Source organism: Apis cerana, linkage group LG6 (assembly GCF_029169275.1).
Source record: "Apis cerana isolate GH-2021 linkage group LG6, AcerK_1.0, whole genome shotgun sequence".
NCBI lineage: Eukaryota > Metazoa > Arthropoda > Insecta > Hymenoptera > Apidae > Apis > Apis cerana.
In genome coordinates, this window is record NC_083857.1 from 12008059 (window position 1) to 12020000 (window position 11942).

At 30.5% G+C, this 11942-nt stretch overlaps 1 protein-coding gene across 5 annotated transcripts in view; it reads left to right on the top strand.

Moving 5' to 3' along the window:
- The window catches only part of LOC107994179 (neurogenic protein mastermind), a 212046-nt gene extending 201328 nt beyond the window's left edge, over positions 1-10718 (top strand). For all 5 annotated transcript variants that reach the window (XM_062076349.1, XM_062076350.1, XM_062076351.1 and 2 more), the window contains one exon: positions 51-10718. In XM_062076349.1, coding sequence (XP_061932333.1) covers positions 51-295 — 245 coding nt within the window. In that variant the 3' untranslated portion in view covers positions 296-10718. The remainder of the gene's footprint in view (positions 1-50) is intronic.
- Positions 10719-11942: the final 1224 nt, after the last annotated feature.

Consider the following 11942-nt stretch of genomic DNA (forward strand, 5'->3'; position numbering starts at 1 on the left):
CACAAAATCCTTATGTTGTCATCAATCATGTTCGAATTAATTCCTTCCAGGTTCCCCTCTACACCCGCATCAACAATACGGCGCTGGCAGTCCAGGAGTGCGCAGTTTGCCACAACAGCAGCAGCAGCATGCGCAACCGCCAGTCACCACTACCACGGATCCATCCGTAACCGCGGCGGACTTTAGCCTCGAATTTCTAGAGAATCTTCCGACCGGAGACACGTCGAACTTCAGCGCTCAGGAACTGCTGAATTCCCTTGACTCCACGGGGGGCTTCAACCTCGATATTCTGTAAGACCACGCCTATCGCGGTCTATTCGGAAAATCGGATTTTTATTCACTCAGAGACCGGTTTGAAACATAAAAAATGAAAAAAAGGAAAAAAAAGTGAAAATGAAACAATAACGATGATTCGTTCACGCTTTAGGATCGATCACCCCCTCGAAAACAGATACAACGTCCATAAACAGACTCGCTTCGTGTCAGTGCAGCTATAATCTTCGTCGCGTGCTGTGCCGATGATTCGATTAACAGTTCCTCGAGATCGATGAATAACGATGGGACGTAATCGTCGCGTTGAAAGGAAGAAAAAATAATTAGCAAAGGTTAGCAAACTCGCCGATTCGTGGAATCTGATCGTGTGTCATTTCTTACTTTCTATGGTAAGAAAGGAATTATAAGAGCGCGGTGAATGGACTATAAATTAGTCGAAAGTAAACCAAATGAAGTGAAGGGGCAACGAGAATAAAATTATTGATTTCCGTGTTGTGACTCGGAGCACTCGAACCGCGACGATCACGTTTCCCTGAAACGCGCGTCCTAATGATCCGTTCATCGATTGATATAACCTCAAACGCACGGGGTGATTTGATCTAGTCGAACCGGACGAAAATCTCGCGTATATGATATGTGTATATGATACTATACATACGTATAGTAAATTTCCTCGGGTTGTTCGGCTTATAGATGGTAAAGGATGCGCGAGTTTAAAAATTCGTTCGTCAGATGGCATCCGGTTCGACGTCGCGTGCATGGAAACCGGTCATAGTGTATTTTCGGCAGCTAACCTTCTGGCTGGCGACTATTCTTCTAGGCAATCATCTTTTAGTAAAATTTTATTTCTTAAATAATAACGCGAAGAAGCAACAGAGACAAGAGGTAAATAGAGCAAGATAAAACCAGTGGACGGTCGACAGCGTGGGAAATCAAGAGGGATCCGTAATATTCGTTTCGTTGCTCCGCGAACGTTTTATATTATATACGCAATAACACATTTAGTCGCCGTGTATTCGATCATTCGTATCCTTTATTTCGTTCCTCGCCGTATTTTCTTTTAAAGTTAAAACGGTCGCTCCGTTTTGACTTGAGAATGAGGATCGATCGATCTTTCTCTCTCGAGTGCACGCGTCGACGACACTGCACGATGACTTCGACGCGCACTCCACGCGAAACGACCAATGATAAAATAAAATTTTTTTCTCTTGATTTTTCATGTAACGATTCGCGATCGAGAATTATCAACCGTTAAACAGACAAAAGAAATCACACTGTTACATCGTCTATTCACGATCGATCATTTTGTAATTTTTAATTACAACAATCGGTAATTGAATATCCATTCCTTGGATCAACGATTGAAAAGACTTTTGGCCGCTGGTTTTCTCGGGCAAATCGGCATTCGACCGTCGCTGAATTTCAATTTACAGTTAATTGCATTATTATGATAATGATAATTGCTAGAGTTAGTAGCGTATTTAAACGAATGATGCCGCGAATGACGTCGCGTATTCTACAATTAACAGAAAGTCAATTATGAGATATATTATTCGATTCACGATGAATTCATCGTTGCCTGCGACGACGGGCTAATGTTTCGGTCCACGTCTCGCAGGGTTCGCATCGCGTTTGATAATGAGAAGAAAAAGAGAAGGAGCGAGTTAGAATGGAAGAGAAAGAGAGAATGAAGAAATCTTTCCTAAGAACGCAGTGTTAGTGTTGCTACAGAATAAATTACAATCTTGACTGTACATAAACATATACAGCCACGTAAACGCAACATATACACATACACACATACATACACAGATACATGTAAGAGTTAGAAGAAAATTCAGGACGATAAGTTCGCAAACTTTAGCCGATTAAAATATAAGAGCCCTACGATATAGGTGAATATTATATATATATATATATATAATATATATATATAAACAATATATATATATATATATAAACAAATATAATGAGATAATAGTAATTGATGATGATGGTATGTGAGTTGAGAGCGAATGAGGGGGAGAGAAAGAAAGAAAAATAAAAAGTTAGAAAAAGATAGAAAGTTTGAAGAAACGAAAGAAAGGTGAATATTAGTGAAATGAAAAAGTGAGACGGATGAATCAAAGAGGAAGAATGAGATGTCATGTGAATAGTGTATATGTGTTCGCGCGGCGATAAAGCACATTTCCTCAATTCGAGCATATTTATTGAGTTTTAGTTCCACAGAATGTGCTGTGTCGCCGAATTCAAGTTGCACATGAAATAATCACGGTCAGCTACGACCACCGTTCTTGGTACGATGAACCGAATGCTCTCTTCGCGAATTTCCCCGTTTCTTTTCGGCTCACGTCTCTGCATACACGGAGAAGTTATTACAAGGCAACATTAATATTTATTGTTCGATATAATTTCATTATTTTTAGTCGGAATTCTTACGAAAATATCGAGAAAATAATTTATGAGATACATTGAGCTACAGTTCATCGTGATCAGATGGCGGATTCGTGACTAATCTTCCAAATAGTGATACATTCCATAGATAAAGGAAATTGAATAGAAATTCACAGTTCGTCTAATCAAAACTATTGTTTCTAAAAAAAAAAAAAAAGAGAGAGGTCGAAATAGATAAAAACGAAATTAACGAGGAAACATCGAGATAAGATAGACGCGCGAGAATTCAAGAACACCGAGTGAATATAATGAACACACCCGGTAGAAACTAGAGAAAAAAATAGTAATGAAAGAAAAGTAATCCTCGACCGTTCGCCAAGAAATGCGCACCTTCCGATCGGAGTTTCGCTCGTTACTCATAGTTATACTCGACGCTCCAAAAGAGATCATATTTCCGATCTTGAGTGTACCATATGTCGAGTGTTCCACGTGTCACGAAAATTAGCAACAAAAATAAAATATGAGTCGTTTTTTTAAACTACTAACTAAAGTAAAGAAGTAAAAAAAAAAAAAGTAATAAATAAATAAATAAATAAAAAATAAAAAAATAAAAAAAGAAAGAAAAGAAATTCCTTAAATCGATCGGAATGATGTTATTATTGTCTTGTAAAATATTGGGGCCACGAAACATAATCTAAAGAATGAAAAAACGACATAAAAAAAATAAAAGAAGGGAAGAAAGAATAATAATTTAAAAGAGGAGGGAATGAAGAAGACAGTTGCTCTGATCGTATTACGTTGATTTAAGAACGTATAATGTAAATCGAGAGAATCAAGTATGGTGATGAGATGATGAGATATCAGTCGCCACGGTGATTGTTCTGTTTTCTTTGTTTTTTTTTTTTTTTTAAATTCTTAATAGAATTATAATATACATACATATGTTTACATATGTTTTTTTATGAATGAACGAAAGTGAAAGAGAAGAGGATTGCAAGAAAGGAAGTGTGAGCGAAATTAAGAAATTGAAATAAAATCAAGCACGAAAAACAGAAACGAGATAATTTGTTGTGAGAGAGAGAGAGCGAAAGAGAGAGAATGAGAGAGAATGAGAGAGAATGAGAGAGAGAGAAAGAGAGAGCATTAGGGACCAACCAAAAAGAGAGAAAAAAATGGCGTGCAATGGTGTCGATTGTCGCGGTGGATCGTTTTTCTTTTTTATATACACATTAAAACAAAAAAAAAAAACAATGGAGAAAGTGAGACATCAGTGCCTCGACTTATTTCGCGACCGAATACCGAATTAATAACTTAACCTGTATCATTCTTACGGGAACATCATGCGATATGTATAAAACATGTCGTTTTCGGTTTTCGCGAATATTCGATCTTCCATGCTTTTTTTAAAAAAAAAAAAAGAGAGAAATGGGTATAAAAATTGAAAAATAAATAACAATCGTGCTGTTTCTTTCTTGCACTGTCGACAGTCAATGATGGTTAAACGATATTCAGCCGAAAAAGATATAAAAAAAAAAAAAGGCTCTCGTGTAAATCATCTTTATCGAGGAGTCTCGTGCTGGATAAATATATCTAATTATTTATAATATTTATAACTTTATATGATACACGGGCATTTCGCATAGAATAAATTTCATGTTGAATTTCGAACTGTTATTAATAAAAAGCGTTGAGTTCCTACAATGGTTTCTTTACTTCGCTTCTGGATAATTATTGTCTCATATCACAAATTGAAAGTTTCCAAATCGATTTTCCATTTTCCATGCAATAAAAAAACCAAAGAAAAATAAAGAGAAAAATTGATCGTGCAACTCGTCGAGATTATATTTTCATTCGTTCAAGTGAATGATAAACAATACATATAGAACACACCATAAAACGTCGAATCGGCCACGTTGCTGTTTGTCGAATCTCGTAATTTCGCTAATTGTCGACTCGCATTAAACTCGCAACAAATCGTTCAATGTGTTTTAACGTCGATTATTTACACGACAAAACTAATCAAAACATAATTTCGCAGAACAATTGTTAGAAAGAGAGAGAATAGGACCAACCAGTTTCATTGATTTGTCCATGATGGTATCTTCCATTCACTTTCACGGTATATATATATATATATATATATATACATAAATACTTCCTAATCTTTACACATTTCTCATATTAAACTATTTTCACAGCTATTCCTTTTAATTGAATTTGATTTTCGAAATACATTTTTATCGATTCTTTTTGCAAGTAGATCTCTGTTTGAGAATATGGCAATCGTGTAGAATTTACAGTAGCGCCCATCGATTAACACGGCGAAAAAGAGAAAGAGAAGCGAAAAGAGCGAACTCTAGGCGATGAAATGATGGCGCACGCAAAGTGTATCCACATTGCTCGCGCGATAATCGTAATGAAACTTTGTTCATTATCGATTCCTTCGAAGTTGTTGTTGCTAAGCGGATTCGCGCTTTGTGCTAATCTCTATTCTTCATCGAATATTTCTATTAATCATAATACATGGTATTAGGCTTCATGCGAAGAAATCTCTTGGTGTTTTCTCGTGAATCAACTAGTTGACGCGAAAATTTGATACACAGTCGCAGAAAGATAGCATCTGCGCTACGATGTTCCAGCACTAGGTCGAACAGTGGTGGTCTAACGTATATAGTCGCGACGAACGCGCGCGCGGGAAGGGGAGGAGGATCAATATCATGGTTAGGGAGAGACCAGACTGAAAATAGGAGCGAGTGTAAAAGCAGCGATGAGGGATAAGGATTACAAGAGGAGAGGGAGAAGAAAAAAGGAGAGAAGCCAACCCGAAAATGTCAATTCGTCGGCCTTGATTCTTCGTAAAATTACAATTGTGACAAGGATGGCTCGTGGCCGATTTAAATAGGCTCTTATTGTTTTACTGGAAAATTTTAGTCCGTAGAACAAATATTTATGATGATGAAGAAATATTTTTCTGAATATTATTTTAATTCAAAATTGAATTTTAGGTTAAGAAGGATCATAGATGTGAAAATTCACAATTTGTTTTTAAATCGTATTTTTTCGTTGATCGATTTAAATTTCTCATAGAATTACGATTATATATACGATTATATATACGATCGCATTTATATATAATCGTGATGATTAATATAATTGTACTCTTGATTTTTCAATATTATTTTGTTAATTCGAAATTTTATAATTTATATATTTTATATTTTTTTATATAATTTTATCGATTTTTTATCTTATCATGTCAATTTGATAATTTGATCTAGAATCTTTAATTGATTTGAATCTTATCAAAATTTGTTAACCAAAGTTTTATAAAAAGAAATTCTTATAAAAAAATTCATCGTGCGTTATATACGCATAATGTTTAAAATGTTCGAATCAATTTAGAGTCCCATAACATTAGTATACAATAAAAGTTATACATATTTTACATAATCAAGATTATTTAATTTATAATCTGATTGTTTTAATGATAATTTTTTTGATTAAAGATCATGCATTTTGCATTGTGATTAAAAAAAATCTATTCTTTTATGCAATTTTAAATAAATCGATTATTTTTCACTAATATTCTTTGTTAAAAATTCGTTGATAACATGTTGTATAATAAATGATAAAAGAAAATTAAATTATTATAATCTCATCGTTATATTTTTCATGATAATAGGTTATAACAACAACTAAAAATAACTGAGAAATTTGAAATGAAATAATATTTCTTTTTTCTAGTTCAAAAATTTAATTGACAAAACTATAAAGCACAATGGCGATCCACCAGCGACCGACATCGACTAAGCATACAATATTCCACTATAAACACAACACCGAAAATGGCTCATGAAAATCCGTTATAAAACCATTAACTGACCTTTGCGATAGAAAAAGACGTAATCATTTTTAATTAGAATTTATTCTTATTTTAAAATTACAATTTCTAGCTTCTACAAATTATTTAAATCTTAAATTATGTAGAAATTTTAAATACAATAAAAAAAAACATTAAATAATAAATATCTCTTGAATTATTTGTTAAAATAAACGAGAAATATAATTTTTGTTTACAAGATAATATTTTGATTAATATTTATTAATAGAAATATATTTTTAATAAAATAATAGAAATGTATTATGAATATATTTCGTAATTCACAAATATTTTTTTCCTAAAACAACAACGGATTTGAAATGTCAATCATCCTTTGTCGTAAAGGTCAGCGAGATCTTTTCTAAGCTCTTGTTCGACAAAGAATATATACACACACATAAAATTTCATTCTCCTGCGTGAAACTAAAAAAAAAAAAATTAAATAAATAAATAAATAAAAAAAATGAAAAAAAATGAAAAAAGAAAATAAAAATACGAAAAATTGGGCGATATATATTTCAAGGTTATATAAAACCAAACTCGTGGTTCTTGTATCCAGTTTATTTTATACTCGCTTGCCTTGTGTGTAGAGCGTCGACTAGATGATTTTCTACTGATCCTCTCTTTACAAGAATACGAAAAACAATCGTCGAGGTCGTCGCGAACATGAAATCAAAACCTCTTTTGAAACACCTTACTCATATAGCGTCGTCTGGTGAATTTCGTTTCTTCCAAGGCCGATCTGTAAAAATAGTTTTTAATTTTTGAAAATTTTACTTTTTTTTTTTGATTTATATTTTGAAAAAAATCGACTTTTATCTATTATTTTGTACACTTTTTAAAAATTATATTGCAATTTAAAAACAAATATTTAATTATTAAAAACTCTTTTTTTTAGTAGTCTTTCACGAATTTTTAATTAAAATAGATCGCCTTTGGATAAATGAAATAAATTCTACAATAGGAAGAAACGAGAAAAGACAGAATATAACTCAACTTTGAAAATGTAATAATTATATATATATATATATAGTATCTTTTTCTCGATGATTCTTCCCATTGTGACATTAATCGATAATTTTTATCGATATAATTAGTATTATTATATTAAAGTTCAGAACAACGCTTATGGGATCAGTATTTATAACAACGTGAAGAGGTTTCGATAAATAAATAAAAATAATATTTGACCAACACGATGACTACGACGACAATTCAGAATCACGGCGACAGAAGCATAGCAACGTATCGGTTTCTTTTTTCCTTCGTCGTATATTGTAAATAGCGTATAGTGTGTGTAAGCAGAGTACGGTTGGAAAGAAGTAGATAGAGACAAAGAGAAAGCGAGCGAAGCACGTGACTGTAATTTTTGCGGCTGACGGATAATCGGCGAACATCGCCGTGCCACGGAGTCTTGATGTTTTCTTCTTCGACCGAATTGCGGACGAGAGGGGATTGAGAATGCAAACGAAAGCCGTTTCTCTCCCTTCTCGGCGAGAAATCGCTTCGAACAGGTCATAGGATACGGTCTGTGGCGATACGTAACGGGCGTGCACAGTGACAATCTTGAAAAAATAAAAAAAAAATGAAGTAATTAGATATTCATACAATTCGAAAATTAGTTACATTGTTAAAGTTTTCCATCTTATGAATGATCAAATTGATATAAACAATAAGAAAAAAATATACAATTAAAAACAAATAATATCGATTTCAATTAAAATCGATCTTTCGAATTACGAAATTAAGGAACAGAAAAAAAAAACAAAGAAGAAACGTATGTGAACGGGATAAGCATGCTAGCGCCTTCATCGCAGATCCATCGACGCAGAATCAATACTCCCTTCATGCTATTGTTCTCAACGAGATTGTGATATATATATTGTTAACGCTATAACGATAATTAGAGCGCGTACATATAGAGGGCGCATTGTTCGTCGCGCGGACGTTTTAGTCAAAAAGGGGGCGCAGCAAGCAGTCATCCCGGAGACTCAAATGAAACGGATTTTTCGCGAGCTCGCCGATATGATTTTCGATGATCCGTGCCGTGAAACTTACGCCTCGCCGTTTCTTTCCGTTCGCGAATACATGAAAGCAGATCGGGTCACCGAGAAAGACGAGATGAGCAAGCAATAAAATAATAGTGAAACAAAGGAAAGAGAAGAAAAAAAGAAATAAAAAGAGATAGAGATAGTGATAGAATGAGTGACATACGTTGATTGGATAGAGACGCGAGGGAAATAATGCCTGTAAATAAACGAACAAAACGGAAAAAAATGAAAGAAAGAAAACAATGTTGCGTTATAATTATTTATGTTCAAATCGAAGCGAATTCGAGAGTGAATTATTGTAATAATTCGTAATTTAACACGAAGTACGGAGGAAGGGAAATGAGAAATCATATACACAGATTATGTACATAAGCTAATGGGTAATATCTCCCTTGGTAAAGGATAGTTTACGAATAGTTATTTTTATTACAATTATTATTATTATTATTATTATTATTATTATTATTATTTCTAAGTAATTATTATTATTATTATTTCTAAGTAACTATTATTATTATTATATTATTATTATTGTCATTATTATTATTATTATTATTATTACTACTACTACTACTATTATTATTACTACTATTGCAACTATTACTACTACTATTACTATTACTACCACTACTACTACTACTATTACTACTACTATTACTATTACTACTATTATTATTATTACTATTATTATTACTATTATTATTATTATTATTATTATTATTATTATTATTAATGTTATTATCATTATTATTATTATTATTAATATTATTCTTATTTTTATTATTATTATTCTTATTCTTTTCTTCTTCTTCTTCTTATTATTATTATTATTGCTATTGCTATTATTATTATTACTTATTATTATTGTCATTATTAATCTTGCAATGGCATACCAAGATTTTTTGTTATTTTAATAGAATACGCATTTTCTCTATTATATCGCAAAATTGTTGCAAATATAAATTTTATATAATTTTTTTTTAATATTTATATAATTTAAAAATATATATTTAAAATTATATGAATGAATTTTCTTTATAATTTTTTGATATAGAGTAAAAGACTTGCTAAATTTGAAAGATCTTAATATCAATGAACCGAAAGAATAGTATGCCATTGGAGGCTTAATATTATAATTATCATTGTTATTCTTCGGCCAATGATCTCAAAAGAAAGATAGTAATTGTGTTTGGATAAGAGTGTTACTAAATCTGAGCCGATTTCAATTTTTATCAAAGGCCACAATGGAAAAATTATTATCGTTTCATATATTCAACATAAATTTTACTTTTTCATCGTTTTCTCTTTTTCTATTTTCATTATTTCCGTTTTTCCTTTTCTTTATATGTTCATTCCTTCCTTCTTTTTATTTTTATTTCTGGCCTATGTACTCTCTAAACATGTTTATGACGCACTCGAAACGAATTCTTCGTCTACAGTTGCGCTTTGTTTCCGGTTATGAATTTCGTTACATTTCTCATACGCGCGTATTCGAAAAAGTGGCAAACGTGCGATTTTTATATTCTTTTCTTCGTTTCAATATGTTTTGAATCACTCAGACTTCTTCTGGCTTCAGGAACGTGTTAAATGAACGCATCAAAGAATGAACGTTCCTTTTTTTTATCGAACCATGCATTCTTTCATTGCATAAGAAAGAACATGAACAGGATAAATAGCTATTGTATCGATATAAATCCCGTTTACATAAAGTTTTTTATAAGTTTTTATCAGATAGATAAGAAACATGTTTATTTAAAAATTGAAAACTCCCATTTTTATTATTTTTCTGTTAATACACTCCAAGATTCAAAAATGAGTAATTACTTAATTTTTGTCTCAATCCCTTTAATGAATTCTTTGTGCGAGGACATTAAAAAAAGAAAAAAATAAATAAATAAATAGCGTTTTAATATAACGTAATTCGAAAGTGACCTATTGAATAAATTTAGTTAAAACTGATAGCGGTGCAACGCTGATCAAATTACTCATAAACATGTTTTATCGAATGAGAGTCAAGACATTTTGTCATGTCTTTGTATATTTTTATGCAATGTTGTAGAATGATATTGTTTCAAATATATTATACAGATAATAATAATAAACAAATTTATATGCCATAATCTGTATTTAATTTTCTTTCATTATATCCCACCATGAGTGTGTATATAATGGAATTTACAGTTTAAATTAATCAAAATATTCAAAAGAAATCTTGCAAAATATAATTGAGTTATAGATATATTTAATATCGTTTCTAAAAGAATAATTTTTTCTATATTTTTTTTTAATATTTTGCAAATAAATATTAATTACCATATATTGAAATATATATATATATATAAATATATATTATATAAATATATATACATATATATTATAAAATATATATATAACATGTAATAGATTAGTTAAGATTTTTAATTAATAGATTAAACAAAAAAAAATAAAGTTAATTACATATCAAAATCATTTTTTAATATATTTTGCAAAGCAAGTAAAAAGAGAGAATAAAATAAAAAGAGAATAGTGGAATAAAGACAAAAAGTAAAAATTCAATCAAGAAGAGTACATAAAATAATAGGAGAAAAATAGAAATAGGATAAGAATTGACTATCAACTCCATCTTTTGAATGATAAAAATAAAAATATTAAAAATATTTAAGATAGAACTAATTTTCAATTCTTCTGTTTTTAAAGAAATTTCTTTGAAAAATTAAGAAATGGCGATGATAGTTTATTCTTATTTTATCTTTATCCTTCTTCTATTATTTGATTTTCTTATTTATATATGTTTCATTTATGATACTCTAAAGATGGCGCTGATTTTCTAATTTTTACTTTATCTTTTTCCACAATTTGTTTGTTACTTGTCTATAATTGCTATTAGCATGTAACATTAAAGTTATAATATTAAAATTTATAATATTAAAATTTTTTCTGTACCTTATCTATATTTAAATTATATTTAAAATCGAACAAACTTTGACGCGTCTTATCGATACGGCAGTCGAAACATAAATGACTTATCTCCATTTGGTAACCATAATTTGAGGACAAAGTCAAACGCGGAGAAAGTATTGACTCTATTTACATTACAAACGAATATTTGAAAATATGAAATGTTTAATATTATATCAATACTTTATTTGTTATTAACACTTTTATTAATAATTTAAATAATTTATTGATATAATATATTAATTTATGATTTATAATTTTTTAAATTTCTCAACTTTCTATAATTTATTTTTATTAATTTTATTTTAATTAATAATTGATCTTTTCAAATTAAAATCAGATTTATAGTTCTAGTATTAATTACGATTTATTTTTTGTTAAAATAT